The sequence below is a fragment of the Rutidosis leptorrhynchoides genome, chromosome 8, assembly GCF_046630445.1.
Source record: "Rutidosis leptorrhynchoides isolate AG116_Rl617_1_P2 chromosome 8, CSIRO_AGI_Rlap_v1, whole genome shotgun sequence".
Taxonomy (NCBI): domain Eukaryota; kingdom Viridiplantae; phylum Streptophyta; class Magnoliopsida; order Asterales; family Asteraceae; genus Rutidosis; species Rutidosis leptorrhynchoides.
In genome coordinates this window covers 12,559,638-12,575,453 of record NC_092340.1, presented here as the reverse complement: position 1 = coordinate 12,575,453, position 15,816 = coordinate 12,559,638, and the positions used below count along the sequence as shown (strand labels likewise).

General features: G+C 34.7%; 2 protein-coding genes across 2 annotated transcripts; one reads left to right on the top strand and one right to left on the bottom strand.

Moving 5' to 3' along the window:
- Window positions 1–6,899: 6,899 nt before the first annotated feature.
- Window positions 6,900–9,862, top strand: LOC139863161 (uncharacterized). The gene is made up of 4 exons (XM_071851809.1): window positions 6,900–7,295; window positions 7,431–7,545; window positions 7,729–7,793; window positions 9,452–9,862. Exons 1-4 carry the CDS (start codon window positions 6,900–6,902, stop codon window positions 9,575–9,577), a joined length of 702 nt encoding a protein of 233 aa, XP_071707910.1. The 3' UTR covers window positions 9,578–9,862.
- A 1,934-nt stretch (window positions 9,863–11,796) lies between these two features.
- LOC139862556 (uncharacterized) lies at window positions 11,797–14,033 on the bottom strand. The gene is made up of 3 exons (XM_071851172.1): window positions 13,313–14,033; window positions 12,892–13,173; window positions 11,797–12,239 (listed from the first exon to the last, which is right to left on the bottom strand). Exons 1-3 carry the CDS (start codon window positions 13,973–13,975, stop codon window positions 12,018–12,020), a joined length of 1,167 nt encoding a protein of 388 aa, XP_071707273.1. The 5' UTR covers window positions 13,976–14,033; the 3' UTR covers window positions 11,797–12,017.
- Window positions 14,034–15,816: the final 1,783 nt, after the last annotated feature.

The following is a 15,816-nucleotide window of genomic DNA, read 5'->3' as shown; positions in this document are numbered from 1 at the left end:
CTCTGGGTTAGTGGTTAAACCACTTCTAGTAGTTATAGCATTTATATGCTCATTCCTTGTTTGATTGTTACTAGGATTCACTTGAGTATTTGAGGGGAGAGCACCAGGTGGTCTCTCGGCTAGTAACTGTGAAATCCTTCCAACATCCCTTTCTAAATTCTGAATCGTAGCTTGTTGATTTCGAATTTGCTGAGTTTGAAGTTTCGCATTTTGCTCGTGTTTAACCATAAAATCTCTCAAAAGATCTTCTAAACTGGATTTCTTCTTGGGTTGTGGTTGTACATGTGTTTGTGGTTGTGGTTGTGGTTGATTGTGTTGGAAATTATTTTGGTAATTTCGTGGAGGTTGATTACGATTGTTTAGATGATTGTACCCCGGTGATGCATTTCTTGATTTTGATTTTGGAAATTCCGGTTATTTTGGTAACATGCATTTCCTCCGTGGTAATTGTTGTTTGAACTTGAAGGTCCCCCTATTTGATAACTGTTGACAGGAGGATATTTCCGGTTCATTGCTTCAACCGCCGGAAAGTCGTCAAAATTCATTTCACCTTTGCGCAAGTAACCTAAGAAATTTGCTTGCTCTTCCATCGTCGTTTGGTTGCAATCTCGCGTGAGATGGGGACCTTGGCACAACTCGCACCCTACCCTGATAGCGTGCATTTCTTTGGTTACCTTCTCAATTTTCCTTGCTTGATTTGCCAATTGAACTTTTAATGCAGCGATTTCATCGTTGCTTTCGACATTAGCAACTGTTGACGATCTAGAGAACTCCATCTCCTGATGCCAATTATGAGAATGGGCTGCTATATCGACAATTATCGTGTGAGCGTCTTCGGGCATTTTTTTCATGATTGATCCTCCTGCTGCAACATCTATATCCTTCCGGGTAGCCACATTGACTCCTTTATAGAAAATTTGGACTTTTTGGAATGTATTCTACCCGTGTTGAGGACATACCCTAAGCATTTTATTAAATCGGGTCCAAGCTTCATAAAGAGTCTCATTAGACTTTTGCTTGAATTGATTTATATCTCTTTGCAATTTTGCTGCTTTCGAAGCAGGGAAGAATTCTGACAAAAAATTTGTCCATCATGTCATTCCAATCTTCAATATAACCTTCCGGTAATGAGTCCAGCCAATCTCTTGCATCATCCTTTAGGGACCATGGAAAGATTTTTAGACATGCAACTTCATCGGAGACATCTTTGATTTTGAAAAGCTTGCAAATGCTTACAAACTTACGAAGATGCTCGTTAGCATCTTCATTTGGGGCTCCACCGAATTGGCATGTATTAGTCACCATGTGGAGAAATTGCCCCTTTATTTCAAAACCATCAGTCATCGTAGGTTGAACAATTGCGTGGCCTTGTCCTGTCCTTGTTGCCTTCATCAAAGCATCCATCGTTTGATTTGTAGCAGTCATCTCTTCCTCTTCTTTAATGACTGGCTCGATGATTGGTTGAATAATTGGTTCAGAGTTAGAATCTAATGAAAGTGATTCTAAACCCTGAGCAAGAGATTATACTTCTTGAGCTCTTAAGCGTTCGTGAAGTTCTCTTTCAGGCTCAGGATATGAAGGAATTAAATTAGAGCTGGAAGAACGTAGATTCATGCATCAATACCTATCCTGCAATCACAACACCACAAACAAACCAATTGCAAAAACACAAGCTTACAATAAAAAGTAACTTTTCTAGGAATTGAATTCCTACAAAAGGATCGAATAATTCAAAGTTTATTAAAATCTTTTAACTAAACCGCTCCCCGGCAGCGGCGCCAAAAAGTTGACGTTTCAAAACGTAACCTTTAAAATGAAGACAATATGCTTAATAATTAACACATAATACAGGCAACTAAAACCCGATCATGCAGTAACTAGCAAGTAAATTGACCAGTTCGATCTACAAGGAGAAGTTTGTTTTTAAGATTTTACCACGATTAATTATTCTAAAAGGGGGGTTTTGTGTTTGAAGTTGTATTTTCGTTTAACGAAACAGTAAATAAATATAGTAATTAACAAGAATGAGAATGCGGTATTTACTTCTATGCTTGATAAATGACAGGGATTGTTCTTCTATAATTAAAACCGTTATGAGATAGTTACAATAGAACAGTTTATATCGATTTCACAATTTCTAAAAACTTAAGAGCTATGTTTAATCAACAAGATTCTTTCATGGTTGAATTCACATAAAACCTAGTTTACTAAGATCACTTTAGGTAAACTACATGATTTTATATCCTAAATATCGTTCAATTAACATCCTATATTCACATATAGGTGGCTAGATCACTAGGTGTTGAAGTATAAGCTATAGTCTTTGATAAACTCACATAAACCAAGTCATAACTTACATAATTGAACTAAAATACAAGGATGATTACAACAATGGATCTTTTGAAAGAACATGGTGATTTAGATCAATTAACTAACAAGATCCAACCCAGTTAAACTCACGTAAAACCTAAATTACAACAATCACTTGAGGTAATTTCATAACTATGTTGCTTTAGAACTTATTCAATTACCGAATTAAACACATAACAAAATCACTTAAGTGTATGTGTCTAATCGTCTAGATTACTAGGTGTACTGAAGTATAAATTGTTTTCCTAGTTAACTCACATTAATAGGTTTTCAATCTATATAATTGAAGTGAAGATCTAAACAAGCATAACAATGGTTCTTACGGTTGAACTAGATAATTTAATCAATCAAACATATGTATAACTAGCATAACATCAAAGTATAGAACAATCCCAAGCCATAAATCTTACATTGAAGTAAACACACAAGGCTTTTAGCCTAACATAATCATAGTAGAACTAATGAAACAGTAAATACAAGTTGAATTCATGTTAAAAAGATATAGAACAATAGTACCAATTGCGATAAACGATCCTAGCTTAATCTTGATGTCGAAAGAGTGGAGATTGACTTGCAGCCTTCCTTGAACCTTGAAAATCGTCTTAGAACTGAGGGAGAACATAGTAGTCAAGGTATATGAAGTAAGTAACCAAAGGCTCCATTAAATAGCCTTAAAAGTTAGGTATTTTGGCCAGAAAGTGACCAGATGCGCCGCATCTCTTTGGGATGTGCCGCATCTCTTTACGTTCAGTAGATTCCAGCTCGATTCTGCACTCAGGACTTGTCGGCAGGGGGTCAGATGCACCACATCTGGGACAGATGCGCCGCATCCATCTCAGATGCGCCGCATCTGAGGCTGTTTTGGTCCAGAAGTCTGCATGCTCCGCATCTGAAATTGTCGGGAGTTATTTGGTGCATAGATGCGCCGCATCTAAGAGAGATGCGCCGCATTTGGACCTGTTTTAGTGGTTTCGGGCTGTTTTGCGCGTCCAATCTTCGTTTTAACTCTGTTTTTGATGTTGATCTTCATTTATTCATTCACAATGGACTTTTAAAAATATACATGAATTACAATACATACGTACAACAATTACATACAAATGGAACAACTTTGGATCGAAATAACGGCAATAAATATGTATAATTTTGGCGTTATCAGCACCTGAGAAAAACATGCTTAAAAACGTCAACACAAAGGTTGGTGAGCTATAGTTTAAGTATAACAGTAATGTAAGGTAGGCCACGAGATTTCAGTGCTTCAACAGCGTTTCAAAACAGTATGAAAAGTATATGTATAACCGTGGGCACTTGGTAACTAACTTAACGTTTATCACCCCCTAAAAGTACAATTGGCGAGTGCGTATGTTTACGAAGTATTAAACACCCGTTAAATGCTAGCGCTACTAGCCCAGTGGGGATGTCAAACCCTATGGATCCATATCTAAGATTGCGTTCACCGGTTCAAAAACCAATGACTAAACGTTACCGAGTTAAGGGGAAAGTTTATGCCGTTGTATAACCCACACATATATAAAGGTTAAGTACTCGTGCCTAGTATGTAAAACGTAAAATGCGCATGTATTCTCAGTTCTCAAAATAGTTAAAGTAAAAAGAGATGTTATAACTCACAGTGGTTAAGTAGTTGTAAAGTTGACACGGGAAAGGTAAGCAAGTATGTTTGTCCAACCTCAACCTAAGTCAAAAGTTACTAAGTCAGTAAATTGTCCCAATAGGTTTATAACTATGTAAATTAGATCTTAAGTATCATCATCATTCATCATTTAACAAAAAGTGTAAAGTAAGTTTCAAGTAAAGACTAGGGTTTGAAACAAAGGCTGAATTCGTTCAGTCGCCACGACCTCTATACAAACTGAAATGAGGTGAGACCAATGGCCATGGCTCCGTATATGAGTCCCCTAGGTACTGACCAATTTCCAGAACCAAACTCACCTTCGTTTGACCGTGGTGATGGTTTAAGTGCGAGTAGGTCAGAAATTTCAGCACAACGTTAATAGGGTGTAGTGACTTTCAGGAGGCCATAGATCCTAAACCGTAACTCGGATTAAGACGAGGTCTAAACGGAAAATCATCTACGCGAACCGAACTAACTTAAAATCAACTTTTCAGTAGCCCAGGTAGTCTGGTCAGTTCCAGAAACAGTAAGAAATGTGTTCTGGTGGGTTCTTGGTGCTTGATGCTCATCACGGTTCTCATCCTTGATGCGTATAGCTTCAAGTGTACAACTCGTTGATGGGTTTGTATCATATTAACCAAGTTTTGCCCATCATAACACAAGTGCAAGTCTAAGACATGTACCACAACTCACTTAAGAGTTGTATGAAGTTTGATGAACCAAAGTTACATCAAAATCTTAGATCCAACACATACAAGAGTTATAAAAGTAATATTAAGCTATAAACTTGAAAGTAAACTTATATAAACAAGATCTTAAGTTTGTAGAACATAATTCTTAGTTAGATCTTGAAGATCCTAGACCCAAAAGTCTAGATCTAACATAAGTGTACAAAGTGATAATTAAAAAGTTTACTTACATGTTCTTGAACTTACAAAGTAGTTTCAAGAAATATGAGATCAAGATTAACTAGTAATACTTGACTAAATTAGTAACACTACAACTTTAAATAAATGAAATGAAGAAATAAATTAAAGCTACAAGTATTATGTTCATATTTGCTTCATACTTGAGAAGATTCAAACCAAAGTTAAGATCTTAAGAATTCAAGTCTACAAAACATAAACATAAAGAAGATCATCAAGTTTATGAACTCTAGATCTTGAAAACATTTAAGTATAGAACCACAAACAAACAAGTTTTAGGTTCTTGTTCTTGGTTCTTCATCAAACAAGAGGTGGAAGTAACCAAGATCCATGAAGATTCAAACTATAAAGTTTGATCTTGAGTAATAACAAACAACAAACAACTAACAAGACAAGTAACAAATGATGATGAGATTTTCGGTTTTTAGAAGAGAAAAGAAGAAGAAATAATGTTGTTACTTACTAGTTTTTGAGAGAAAATGCTAGAGAGAAAAGTAAGTGCAAGTAAGTGTGTGAAAATGAAGTGAAATGCAAGTAGATATGTAGCAAGAAAAAAAAAAGAACTCCCTCCTTGATTAAGAGAGCTGACGGTTTGGGTGCAAAAATGGGGAGGTCAAATGCCACTTTCTAGTGTTGGAAGAGTGTTAAAGCTAGGAAAGGGTAGTGAGGTTAAATGCATGGAGAAATGGTCTTGCATGCTTGCACACTTTGTCTCCTATTTAGCTTAATACATTCATACTTAACCTTAATGTAATACTAGCTTAATCCATGGGCTTACAAGTCCATTATGGGTGTAGGGTGGGCTTACTAGTCCATGAAATAAAAGTTCAAGCCCAAGTACAAGTAAGTATGCAATTTAAATAAATAAAGCCCAACTAATTAACTACTAACTTTAGTTAATTAAAATGATTAATACCTGTTACTTCTCGAACCCAATTCCAATTCGCCTCCCACGAACCATTGAGCCACGTGATCCTGTCTCTGACCGTGGCCTGCTGTTGCTGCTAGAAGTGATATAGCCAAACGAACCTGCTGCAGAGGGGTGTATCACAAAGCCAAGGAGTGTGCCAAAAGCTTGTGTTTGATCCGTCTCCAATCAGTCTGCTAAACGAATTCCCAAATGGAACACCTGTCTTTTCAATGGAAGAGCCTGCACATAAGATGTTAAACCACACGCCACTCTTTCCTTTTGGCCCGGAAGAGCCCGAAGGAACGAGTAGCCCATTAGCCCCGTGAATACTTTTAATAATAGAAACCCAAAGAGCATCGGGTTCTAATTTAGCCTATCAAACCCATTTGCCCAAGATAGCGAGATTTTTAGCCCTACAATAATTAAGTCATAGTTTATTGATTAAGTGTATCATTAACCATTTTTATAAGAGGAACTTATCATGAATCCTTCACTTATTTCTGTTGCTTATGTTATTGTTGTAGGTCTTGTTTCTACATGAAAAGTTCTTTATTTATTAAGGGAATATATATATATATATATATATATATATATATATATATATATATATATATATATATATATATATATATATATATATATATATATATATATTGTTTCCTATGTTGGCAGTTAAGGTATGGTTTATTTCCTATGTTAATTGTGTTCCACTCAATTGGTAGGACCGTTGTGCTTAGGTTTGTAATTATGTCGTTTGTTTGACTGGGTTTAACATATATTGGTAATGGTTGTATTCATTGATCTTCGAATCCGTTTAATATGTCATTATGTTTTTTTTTTAAAAATGGGTGTTGTTAACCCCGCCATTTTCCTTTTATTATTAGATTATTGTATAATTGTTATATAAGTGTATATCGTGATATCTTTGTTCATGGATATGCATGTCTTGCATGTATATAAACACGTGACTTTATCACCAACTAATCAAACGAGTTAATAGATCAACCACACTAGTAGTGTAGTACTCCTTATAAACTTATATAATTAGAGAGCTAGGCCTATGACCCAATTGATGAAAGTGATGGATGAAGAAAATAGGGGACAACTTTTTCTTGATTTTGTGATATTTAGTACACTTATTTCGGAGTTCACAAGTCTCATCAAAACCCTTGATTTTGTTTCTTGGGTGAAACCACCCGTTTTGACCCGTCCTAATTATCAGCCTACTAACCAATTTTGGGGATCTACAAATCCACCTAATCCTATTTATACTTACACACCTGATTCTTATTCCTACTCAAAATTTTCACATACTTTAAGTGCAGTTATTAGAATAAGGAATATGTGCTCTTTGATTTTATTACTATTTACCAATTTTTTTCTACTTATTTGCTTACGTTCCTCCAATGCCCGTCTTCTTTCTACCATTGTTATTAAACCTTCCATATCTCTTCAGGTTATTACTTCATTCCTTTCTCTAATGACTGTAAAATGTACGCGTTTATTCATGTTTATGTTATACGTACGGAGTAAGTTATTTTATCTATTGTATCATGAGAAAAACACAAAGAAACTAATGTATCTTAAACAGGTAGAAAGAGGACCAGCTCAATCTCGACATCTAGTGACGAATTCACATTCGAATGTTGATCAATTTGGAGACTTGCACACAGAAAATGTACAAGACAAGGTATCTAAATTAGAAGGTTTGTCTTTAAACTAAATCTTAGTGTATTACAAATTACAATATAATGATTGTATTTTCCTTAAACTGTGTGATTTTTACAGTAGACAATTATGTTAGAATGTGTGGATGGTATATACTTGTGCATTATATATAGTATATAGTTAATAGTTATTTGTATTTAACAGTAATGATCAATGTGCAGGAAAGAAAATTGTTGAATCTTCTTCCTCTCATCGTGTGGCTTTGGTGAAGCGGAATCATGTCAAGGTAATTAATTAATAATTAAATTTTTATTTCTTAAGATATATTGATATATATATATATATATATATATATATATATATATATATATATATATATATATATATATATATATATATGTGAATCATGTCAAGGTAATTAATTAATAATTAAATTTTTATTTCTTAAGATATATATATATATATATATATATATATATATATATTGAAAGGATCTATGGAAAACTTAGGTAGGGAGAGAACCCATAGAACCAAAGGGTTTAGTAGAAGGGTTTAGAATTGGGGTTTAGAAATTGAGGTTTAGAAATTAGGGTTTAGAAATTAGGGTTTAGATTGAGTTTTTAACACGAACGGTTTAGAGTTCAGGGTTTAGAGTTTACGGGTTTTGGGTTTAGGGACTAAACCCAAAACCCTAAATGCTAAACCCACAAACAAAACAGCGCAACACAATTACATACAAACCAATCCAAAAGCAATACAAAATACAGGAACTAGCAAATAACAAATTGATCCTGCACCACTTTAAGCTTCCATACAGCAGCAGCACGATGAACTGCATCTTATATTACTTGTTACAAGAATGGGAACAAAAAAAAAAAAATCACTAACAAACGTTTTATCACAGTTTAATGTTATGTTTGACACTTTTATTACTGTTTATAAATGTTGTGTTGGTTGGATGTTGTGAGTATACTTGGTAATTGGAGGGAACGAAAACACGGCTCCTGTTTTCTATGTTGGTCTATAAGATTATTAATAATACTTCCATTAACTATGAAGATTATTGACCTTGACCTTTGACCATTGACCAAACTTTTCTACTTCAAATATTCAAATAACATATATATATATATATATATATATATATATATATATATATATATATATATATATATATATATATAGGGGCATGATCAATGGGGAAGTAACCAATCGGGGGAAGCGGGGGGAAGCAAAAAAAAAAAAAATTTCGTTTTTTGAAAAAACTTTGTTCACGAACATTATAGATTGAATGAAAATAAGAACATTTAGAAAAGACACTTCGTGATGAATGTTATTATTTTGGCGGGAAAACGATCGACAAAAATAACATTCAAGATAATATTGTTCGTGAAGAATGTTAACGTTTTTTTTTCATGTTTTGTGAAGTAAAATTTAGCCCGATTTAGAGTTTAGGGTTTAGGGTTTGGTGTTTTGGGTTTATTCCATAAACCCAAAACACCAAACCCTAAACCCTAAACCATAAACTCTAAACCGTTCGTGTTAAAAACTCAATCTAAATCCTAAATCTAAACCCTAAATCTAAACCCTAAACCCTAAATTTCTAAACCCTAATATCTAAACCCTATAAACCCTAATATCTAAACCCTAATTTCTAAACCCTGATATCTAAAACCTCAACATACGCTCGAAAAACACTATAATTGTTATATATTTCTTCTTCGAGCGTTTTCCCGCTAAAATAATAACATTCATCACGAAGTGTCTTTTCTAAATGTTCTTATTTTCATCCAATCTATAATGTTCGTGAACAAAGTTTTTTCAAAAAACGAAAAAAAAAAAATTTGCTTCCCCCGATTGGTTACTTCCCTCTTGATCCTACCTATATATATATATATATATATTTTTTTTTTTTTTTTTTTTTTTTTGGTGATGTATTTGTAGGATCATGAAAGACCACCTGTATCCTCATACACAGGAAAAGGAGAAGTCGAGAATCTCAAAAATGATGATGTTGTACTGATGGACTATCAACCACCACACCGGAAAACACCAATTCATAACAAATGAGCTTTTTGTAATACGTACACTTGCTTGTACGTATTAACGTGGAAATGTAGTATTTTTGATGCATTGGTATTATGTATCCATCCATAGACCCTTAAAAAGATACGTATAGATTAATTAGTTTTTCCGTTAATTAGAAATGTGCATGGAACTGTCCAACAAAAATATCTGAGATTATATTATGCTAACTCATATATGTTAAATTTGTAATGACAAATGAGAAGTGATGTTGGTATCTTAACGTCTACACACAATTTTTCAGAGTTCAATTCATTTGTTATTCATACTCTTGTAGTTTAAACTTAACACTGGAAAGCAAAATATCCGGCTAATCATAATGAGATTATGAACCATTCTATGGTAACCAAAAGACAATCATTTTGGTGAGGCCAAATGCATTTTCATTCAGAATCTGGTTTTTAAGTTGTTTGTAGTCTTATAAAAGTGGGCCTCAAAATTTCTGAGTTTTTATATGCCAGTTTTTAAACTTCCGAAACAAAAGTTCCTAACTTTTTATATAGTTTCGTTTTTTCAACAACAAAAAATAAAAAATAATTAAAAAAAAAAAAAAAAACTATAAGGTGTTGTTTGTTTTACATTCTGAAAACGTTTTTACTGTGTACTGTTTGTTTTTATAAAAACATATGATAAAATAATGTCTTATTCCGTCAACAAACTCACATACTTGTAAAAATATAAGTTATTCTGCAGACATAAAAACATTTTTCATTATTAAACATAACATGCAGACCTTTAGATCACATTTTCTTAACATGCATGGTCCAGATCTTCAGACAAAAACATATTAAAAAACAAAAATCTAACTTTAACTTGGGGGGTCAAAACCAAAAAGACAAAACGACAACAATAAATCGTTTCCTTTTTGTTGAAACGGAAGCAAATTAGTATTCGTTTGCTTAGTTTTATCTTGGCATGGGTTGAGGCTCGATTTAAGTTTGTTTTCCATTAGGGTCTTCTAGTTTTCTTACTCATTTTCAGTCTTAGAATGGTTGGTATTGTTGTAATCGGTTTTGGGATCCTTTATTGTTCGATGAATGTATCTCTCATTTTAATAGTATTCTCATTTTAATAGTATTCGTTATTTTAGGAAGAAAAAGAAGGAAGCAAAAAGGCAGATGGTGTTCAAAACACTAAGGGTCTGTTTGTTTGCTGCTGAATGGTGCAGTTCAGTGCTGAACACTGAATCCTTAAGTGTTCAGAGTGTTTGTTTTGCAATAAACATCACCTCTGAATGGAACCAAGTCCTCTGAATCGGTCAGCACCCCCACCCCATCTGAATGATATACCATTTGGTTCAGCGTGAGGATTCCACATCTGCCCTCCCATTTCTTTTTATTTATCTTCTCACTTCACCATATTTCTTTTCTCAATCTTTCTTCTAAACCTTTTAACAACCCCCAACAGCACACCCATCTTCATCCCCTTGAATTAGGGCTTTTTTTCCTTCTTCTTTCATTTGAACCTCTAGTTAACAAAATTGATTTTGTAATTTTCAGACACAATCAACGCCAAACACATGTTGTAAAAGCAATCTTACAATACCTATGCTTTCGGTTGATGATGACGACGATATCGATTTGATTTATAATGATCTGAGTTTTTAAAAAGATCAGAGTACACATATGGATACAGATAACATTAATTCAATTTAATTTGTGTAAACTATTGTACTCTGTAATTCATTGTGTTGGTATTAGGATGAAAAGCAAATAAGAGAGGAATTGGGACGGTGACTGTAAAAGTAGATAGAAGAGGATAAGAACAAATTTTTGGTGCAGATGTAACTCAAGAGTGGGTAATGTACTAATGTGTGTAGTTATAAAATAAAAAATGACTATATAGTACGCAGCACTATTAACATTGTTAAAGTTTGTAATTAAAGTATTGTTGTTTCTAAAAAAATATAAATAAATTTAGGACTTACGATGAGTATTTTTTTACAGTAATTTTCATGTTATTAAATATGTAAACTGTAGTTATTATAGTTATAAATTGATAGAATTAATTTAAATGTTTTTCTCAAATAATATTATAATACATAGAAGGTTAAAATAGTAATTTTGATCATTCAGACCGTTTATTCAGAATACTTATCAAACACCATTTTCTCGTTCAGAAGTTAGTTCATTCAGAGTCTTTGAACCATTCAGGATATGAACCATTCAGCGCTAAATCATTCAGTTTTTATCAAACGCACCCTAAAACAGCATGCGAATTAATTAGGAGTAGCAAGCACCGACTACTCGGTACAAGACTCAATATTGTCGAAACTCTTACATAGTACAAACAAACATACAACACACATAGATCAAACTAAGTCCCTTGAAAGCTACATAAATATGATACTACACCTCGAAGCCAATTGAAGTTAAACATGGGCTTCATAGTCATGTTATCACGAGTAGACTTGCAAGCGAATTTCTTAGGTTTCGGAGCCATCAAGGTCCTCCTCACCGAGCATGCGTACAACCTGAGCCACACCTTCTGCTAGTTCCTTTTGAATGACACTATCTGGCATGTCGAATGTCCTCCTCTTCAAAGATAGGGAGCGATCACCTCCTGGCTGTGGGTCCACTACGTCCAGCATTGCTTCCAGCTCATCCACCATCGACCTTTTTGCAGCCCTCACCATGATATCAGCACCCTGGATTTGGCATACAGCAACCACTACTTATTATCATCTAAATCTCAAATGCTAAACATATACAACTATACAAGGTTTAAGTTTCAGACAGAAAGGTGCTATGAACCATATTTAATGAATGCCACATTTCAAACATCAATCATTTGATTAAAGGAATATGTTATCATGTAACTAAAGTTAGATCTTACATGTTGCTTTTGATTTGAGCCATTAGCTCACTTAATTTGGTGAAAATAAAAGCTGAAAGACTCATACTTGTGACAAAGGTGTATTTCATTCTCAGGGAACTAATGCTAATATGAGCAATCAATGTTCACATTAACTATAAAGTTTTAAAAAGTCAAAATCTTTGACACAAATTGATAATCTATTCTTTACTTTGAAAAAAAAATCACAGCCATAAACTAGTGTCGATTGTGGCAAATGAACATAAGCTACAAAAACATGAATCTAAGACACTGACAGAGCTATCGAATGTCACATAACACTCGCCTTTTAATGAAAATATACCATTTGACAAACTTTATGTAGAAATATGATCAATAAACCTTCCAAATGTTCGCTTAGCGATACGAATTTACAACTAAATTGAAAACCATACATCCATTTCGATTATATTCATATAATGGCCAAAGATATAATTTTTATTTACCTCAATTGCATCAACAGTGAGAAGCAACACAATGACCTTCTCAGAGAACCTCTGTTTCTCCTCTGCATCACGAGTAATCCGACGACGATAAGAGAAGTTATTAAACAAAGTCCTAAGCTCCTTAAGCTTCCCTTTAGCAACAGCCAACTCGCGCAGAGCACGAAGAGCCTTAGACCTCTTAATCAAATACGCTCTAAATGTCATCTGTATCATCATAGCTGCATCCTGAGGTGACAACTCCTTTTTCTTCCCTTTGTTCCTCTCTAATGACCTAGCAAATGCCTATTATCATCACATTTAAACTAAGTTAATCAGCAAATCATTATCTTTACACAAATTTGTACACAAATTTACTACTGTAATACAGATACACATACGTATACTGATGTATACATTAATTAATTAATGAAATGAGATAAACCTGTTTCAGTAACAGAGATCCATGATCTGGTGAGCCTTGGATTTCAACGATTCGAGGCGATTTCTCTTTCTTCTTATCCTTCTTCTTGTTCTTCTCTTTGTTTTTCTTCTCTGATTCATCATTATCATCAATGGCTGCATTTGCAGTTGATGCAGTGAAAGTATACTTCCGTACATCACTATCTCCTTTCCTTTTGATCTCAGCCGTCCATTTACTACTCTTCTCCTTCTTCTTCCCTCCTTTAATCTCCGTCGTCAGCTTATACTTCCGATCTAAACCGTTTTTCTCAGTACTGTTAATCTCAGCCGTCCACGTGTACTTCCGATCTGACGATTTGACCTTCTCTTCTTTCACCAAACCAAACCCTAGCTCGAGTGCAGAAACTCGATCGGATAATGACTGAAGGTATAACGATTCAACGGTTGGAGATCTGCGTGGTCTGGTGATGAGCTTACGAGCTGAGATGGAACCGAACGGCGTCGCACGGTCGATTTGAATTAGATCGGTGATTGTGTGAAAGTCATCGAAATCGAGTGAAGGGAATGTAGGGTTTAAGATGTCAAGAGCAAAATCGAAATCAGTGGTAGGGTTTAAGAGTGGTTTTGGAAATGATTCAGCAGTTAATAAGTAATCGATGAAGTCAAATTTGGTGAATCGATTCATGTTTTTAGTGTTTTGATTGGCGAATGTTGTGATGCTGATTGAGAGGGACACAGAGGTAACAACGAGAAGATAATAAATACAGTAAGCGAATGTAAACAGAGTGGTGAAGGGGTTAAAACGGGGATTAATGAAAATATATTTGATAGTAAAAAGTCCGTACTAGGAATAGATTTTTTTTTTAAAAGCAAGGCAATTTTATTTCATAAAACAAAAAAACAAACACCTAGAGTGCTCCCAATGAAGACACTCCTCCATATTAGTCTTCAGCGTCACATCAGCACTTTTTTCTCACTTCCTTCCCAGGACTAAACCCAGGACTAAACACTCTCAACCATGACACTTCTTCCTTCCTTTTTTTTTATTTTTTTATTATTTCCAAAATAATATTAATTTAGTTATATATATATATATTATAAATAATAAATACGTAATAAAATAAAACTAAAATTTCATTGATAAATAAAAAAAACATTACAAATAATTAAAACTAAAAAACACTACAACGATAAATAAAAATGCGACAATTATTAAAATAAAACACTAAAAAACTAAACAAACTACTCGTCGTTGTCGGGACGTGCCAATTCCTTAGCATATTTCTTCTTAATTCTTGCTCGATAATTCATCATCATTTCATATTCGTCGGGAGGCAAGTCACGTGAAACCGATTTGGAAAGTAGCTTTAAACTTTTTAACATTGTTCTCGTCTCGCTTTCTTCGCAAAGCTTTTCCATGGTTCGAGCAGCCGCTTGTTGAGAAGCTTCGGTCGATTGAGCTATCTTCATACGTACTTCATCGGAAGACATACGACTTGCGGCATCGGATGAGTACGAATCCCTTTGACTTTTAGCTCGACTTGGGGGACGTCGGATTGGGTCGTGATCCTTAAGTAAATTTTCAAATTGGGTTGGGTCGGGGTTCGAGCTTGTGTTTGGGTGGGAACTTGCCTCGGTTTGAATATTCATCGGTATATCATCGGCTTGTTTTCGTTTGTTCGTAGCCGCTACACCTTCACCTTCTAAAAACTTCGGGCAATTCCTTAAAACTTGCCACGCATCCTCAAAAGCGAATTGTCGACCCTTTGTTTGAATTTTGAATTGTTTTCGGGCCGCGTTCATAATGTCTTCCCCCGCTGCTCCACTTTGCCACATCTTCTCGAGCTTTGAATAAATTGCAATAAATATCTTCACATCCCTTTGAATTTTAGCCCACTTTCCACTAATTTGATCCGCACGTCTTTTCTCCTGAACGATCGAATTATATTGTTTTCGCACCTCACCCCAAATTGAATTAAAGTTTTGATCGTTTCCCGCATCCGGATGTTCGGAAACGTACACATAACGCTCGGCTAAAATTCGAGTTTCATAGTCGGACCACGGCACTTTTGGACACTTCACTTTTTTTTCCTTTTGGATCGGCTACGGGTTCGGGCTCGGTTTCGGGCTCGGGCTCGGGTTCGAGTTGTATAGGAGTTTCGGGAACTTCTTCCTCGTCCGACTCGTCACGTAGCCTAGGATAATAAGGTGTTTGTTTTTGAGATTGTGATTGGTTCGGGTAGTTTGTATAGACTTGAGTTTGTGGTTGGTCCGGAAAGTGTGTATAAACTTGAGATTGAGGTTGATTCGGGAAGTGTGAGAGCGTTGATTAAGTGGTAGGTTCGGGTTGAGAATGTTTGTAAACATTGGCGTAAATTGATTCGAGTTTGCAAATTGAGAAAACCCGGTTGTTTGTTGCTACAATCTATTAAAGATTGCAACATATCGTTTTCGACCGAACCCCGTTCTTGAACTTGAGCGCGTTATTTTGATTTTCCTTTATTTGAATTTTTTTGGAACTCATTT

What these genes read in the sequence shown, in the direction of transcription:
- LOC139863161 (XM_071851809.1), top strand. Translation starts at nt 6,900, where the DNA reads ATGACCCAATTGATGAAAGTGATGGATGAAGAAAATAGGGGACAACTT. An exon ending in AACCTTCCATATCTCTTCAG is followed by an intron (nt 7,296 to 7,430) that starts GTTATTACTTCA and finishes TATCTTAAACAG; the next exon opens with GTAGAAAGAGGACCAGCTCA. An exon ending in CAAGGTATCTAAATTAGAAG is followed by an intron (nt 7,546 to 7,728) that starts GTTTGTCTTTAA and finishes ATCAATGTGCAG; the next exon opens with GAAAGAAAATTGTTGAATCT.
- LOC139862556 (XM_071851172.1), bottom strand. Translation starts at nt 13,975, where the DNA reads ATGAATCGATTCACCAAATTTGACTTCATCGATTACTTATTAACTGCT. An exon ending in GATCTCTGTTACTGAAACAG is followed by an intron (nt 13,174 to 13,312) that starts GTTTATCTCATT and finishes TGATGATAATAG; the next exon opens with GCATTTGCTAGGTCATTAGA. An exon ending in TCACTGTTGATGCAATTGAG is followed by an intron (nt 12,240 to 12,891) that starts GTAAATAAAAAT and finishes TGCCAAATCCAG; the next exon opens with GGTGCTGATATCATGGTGAG.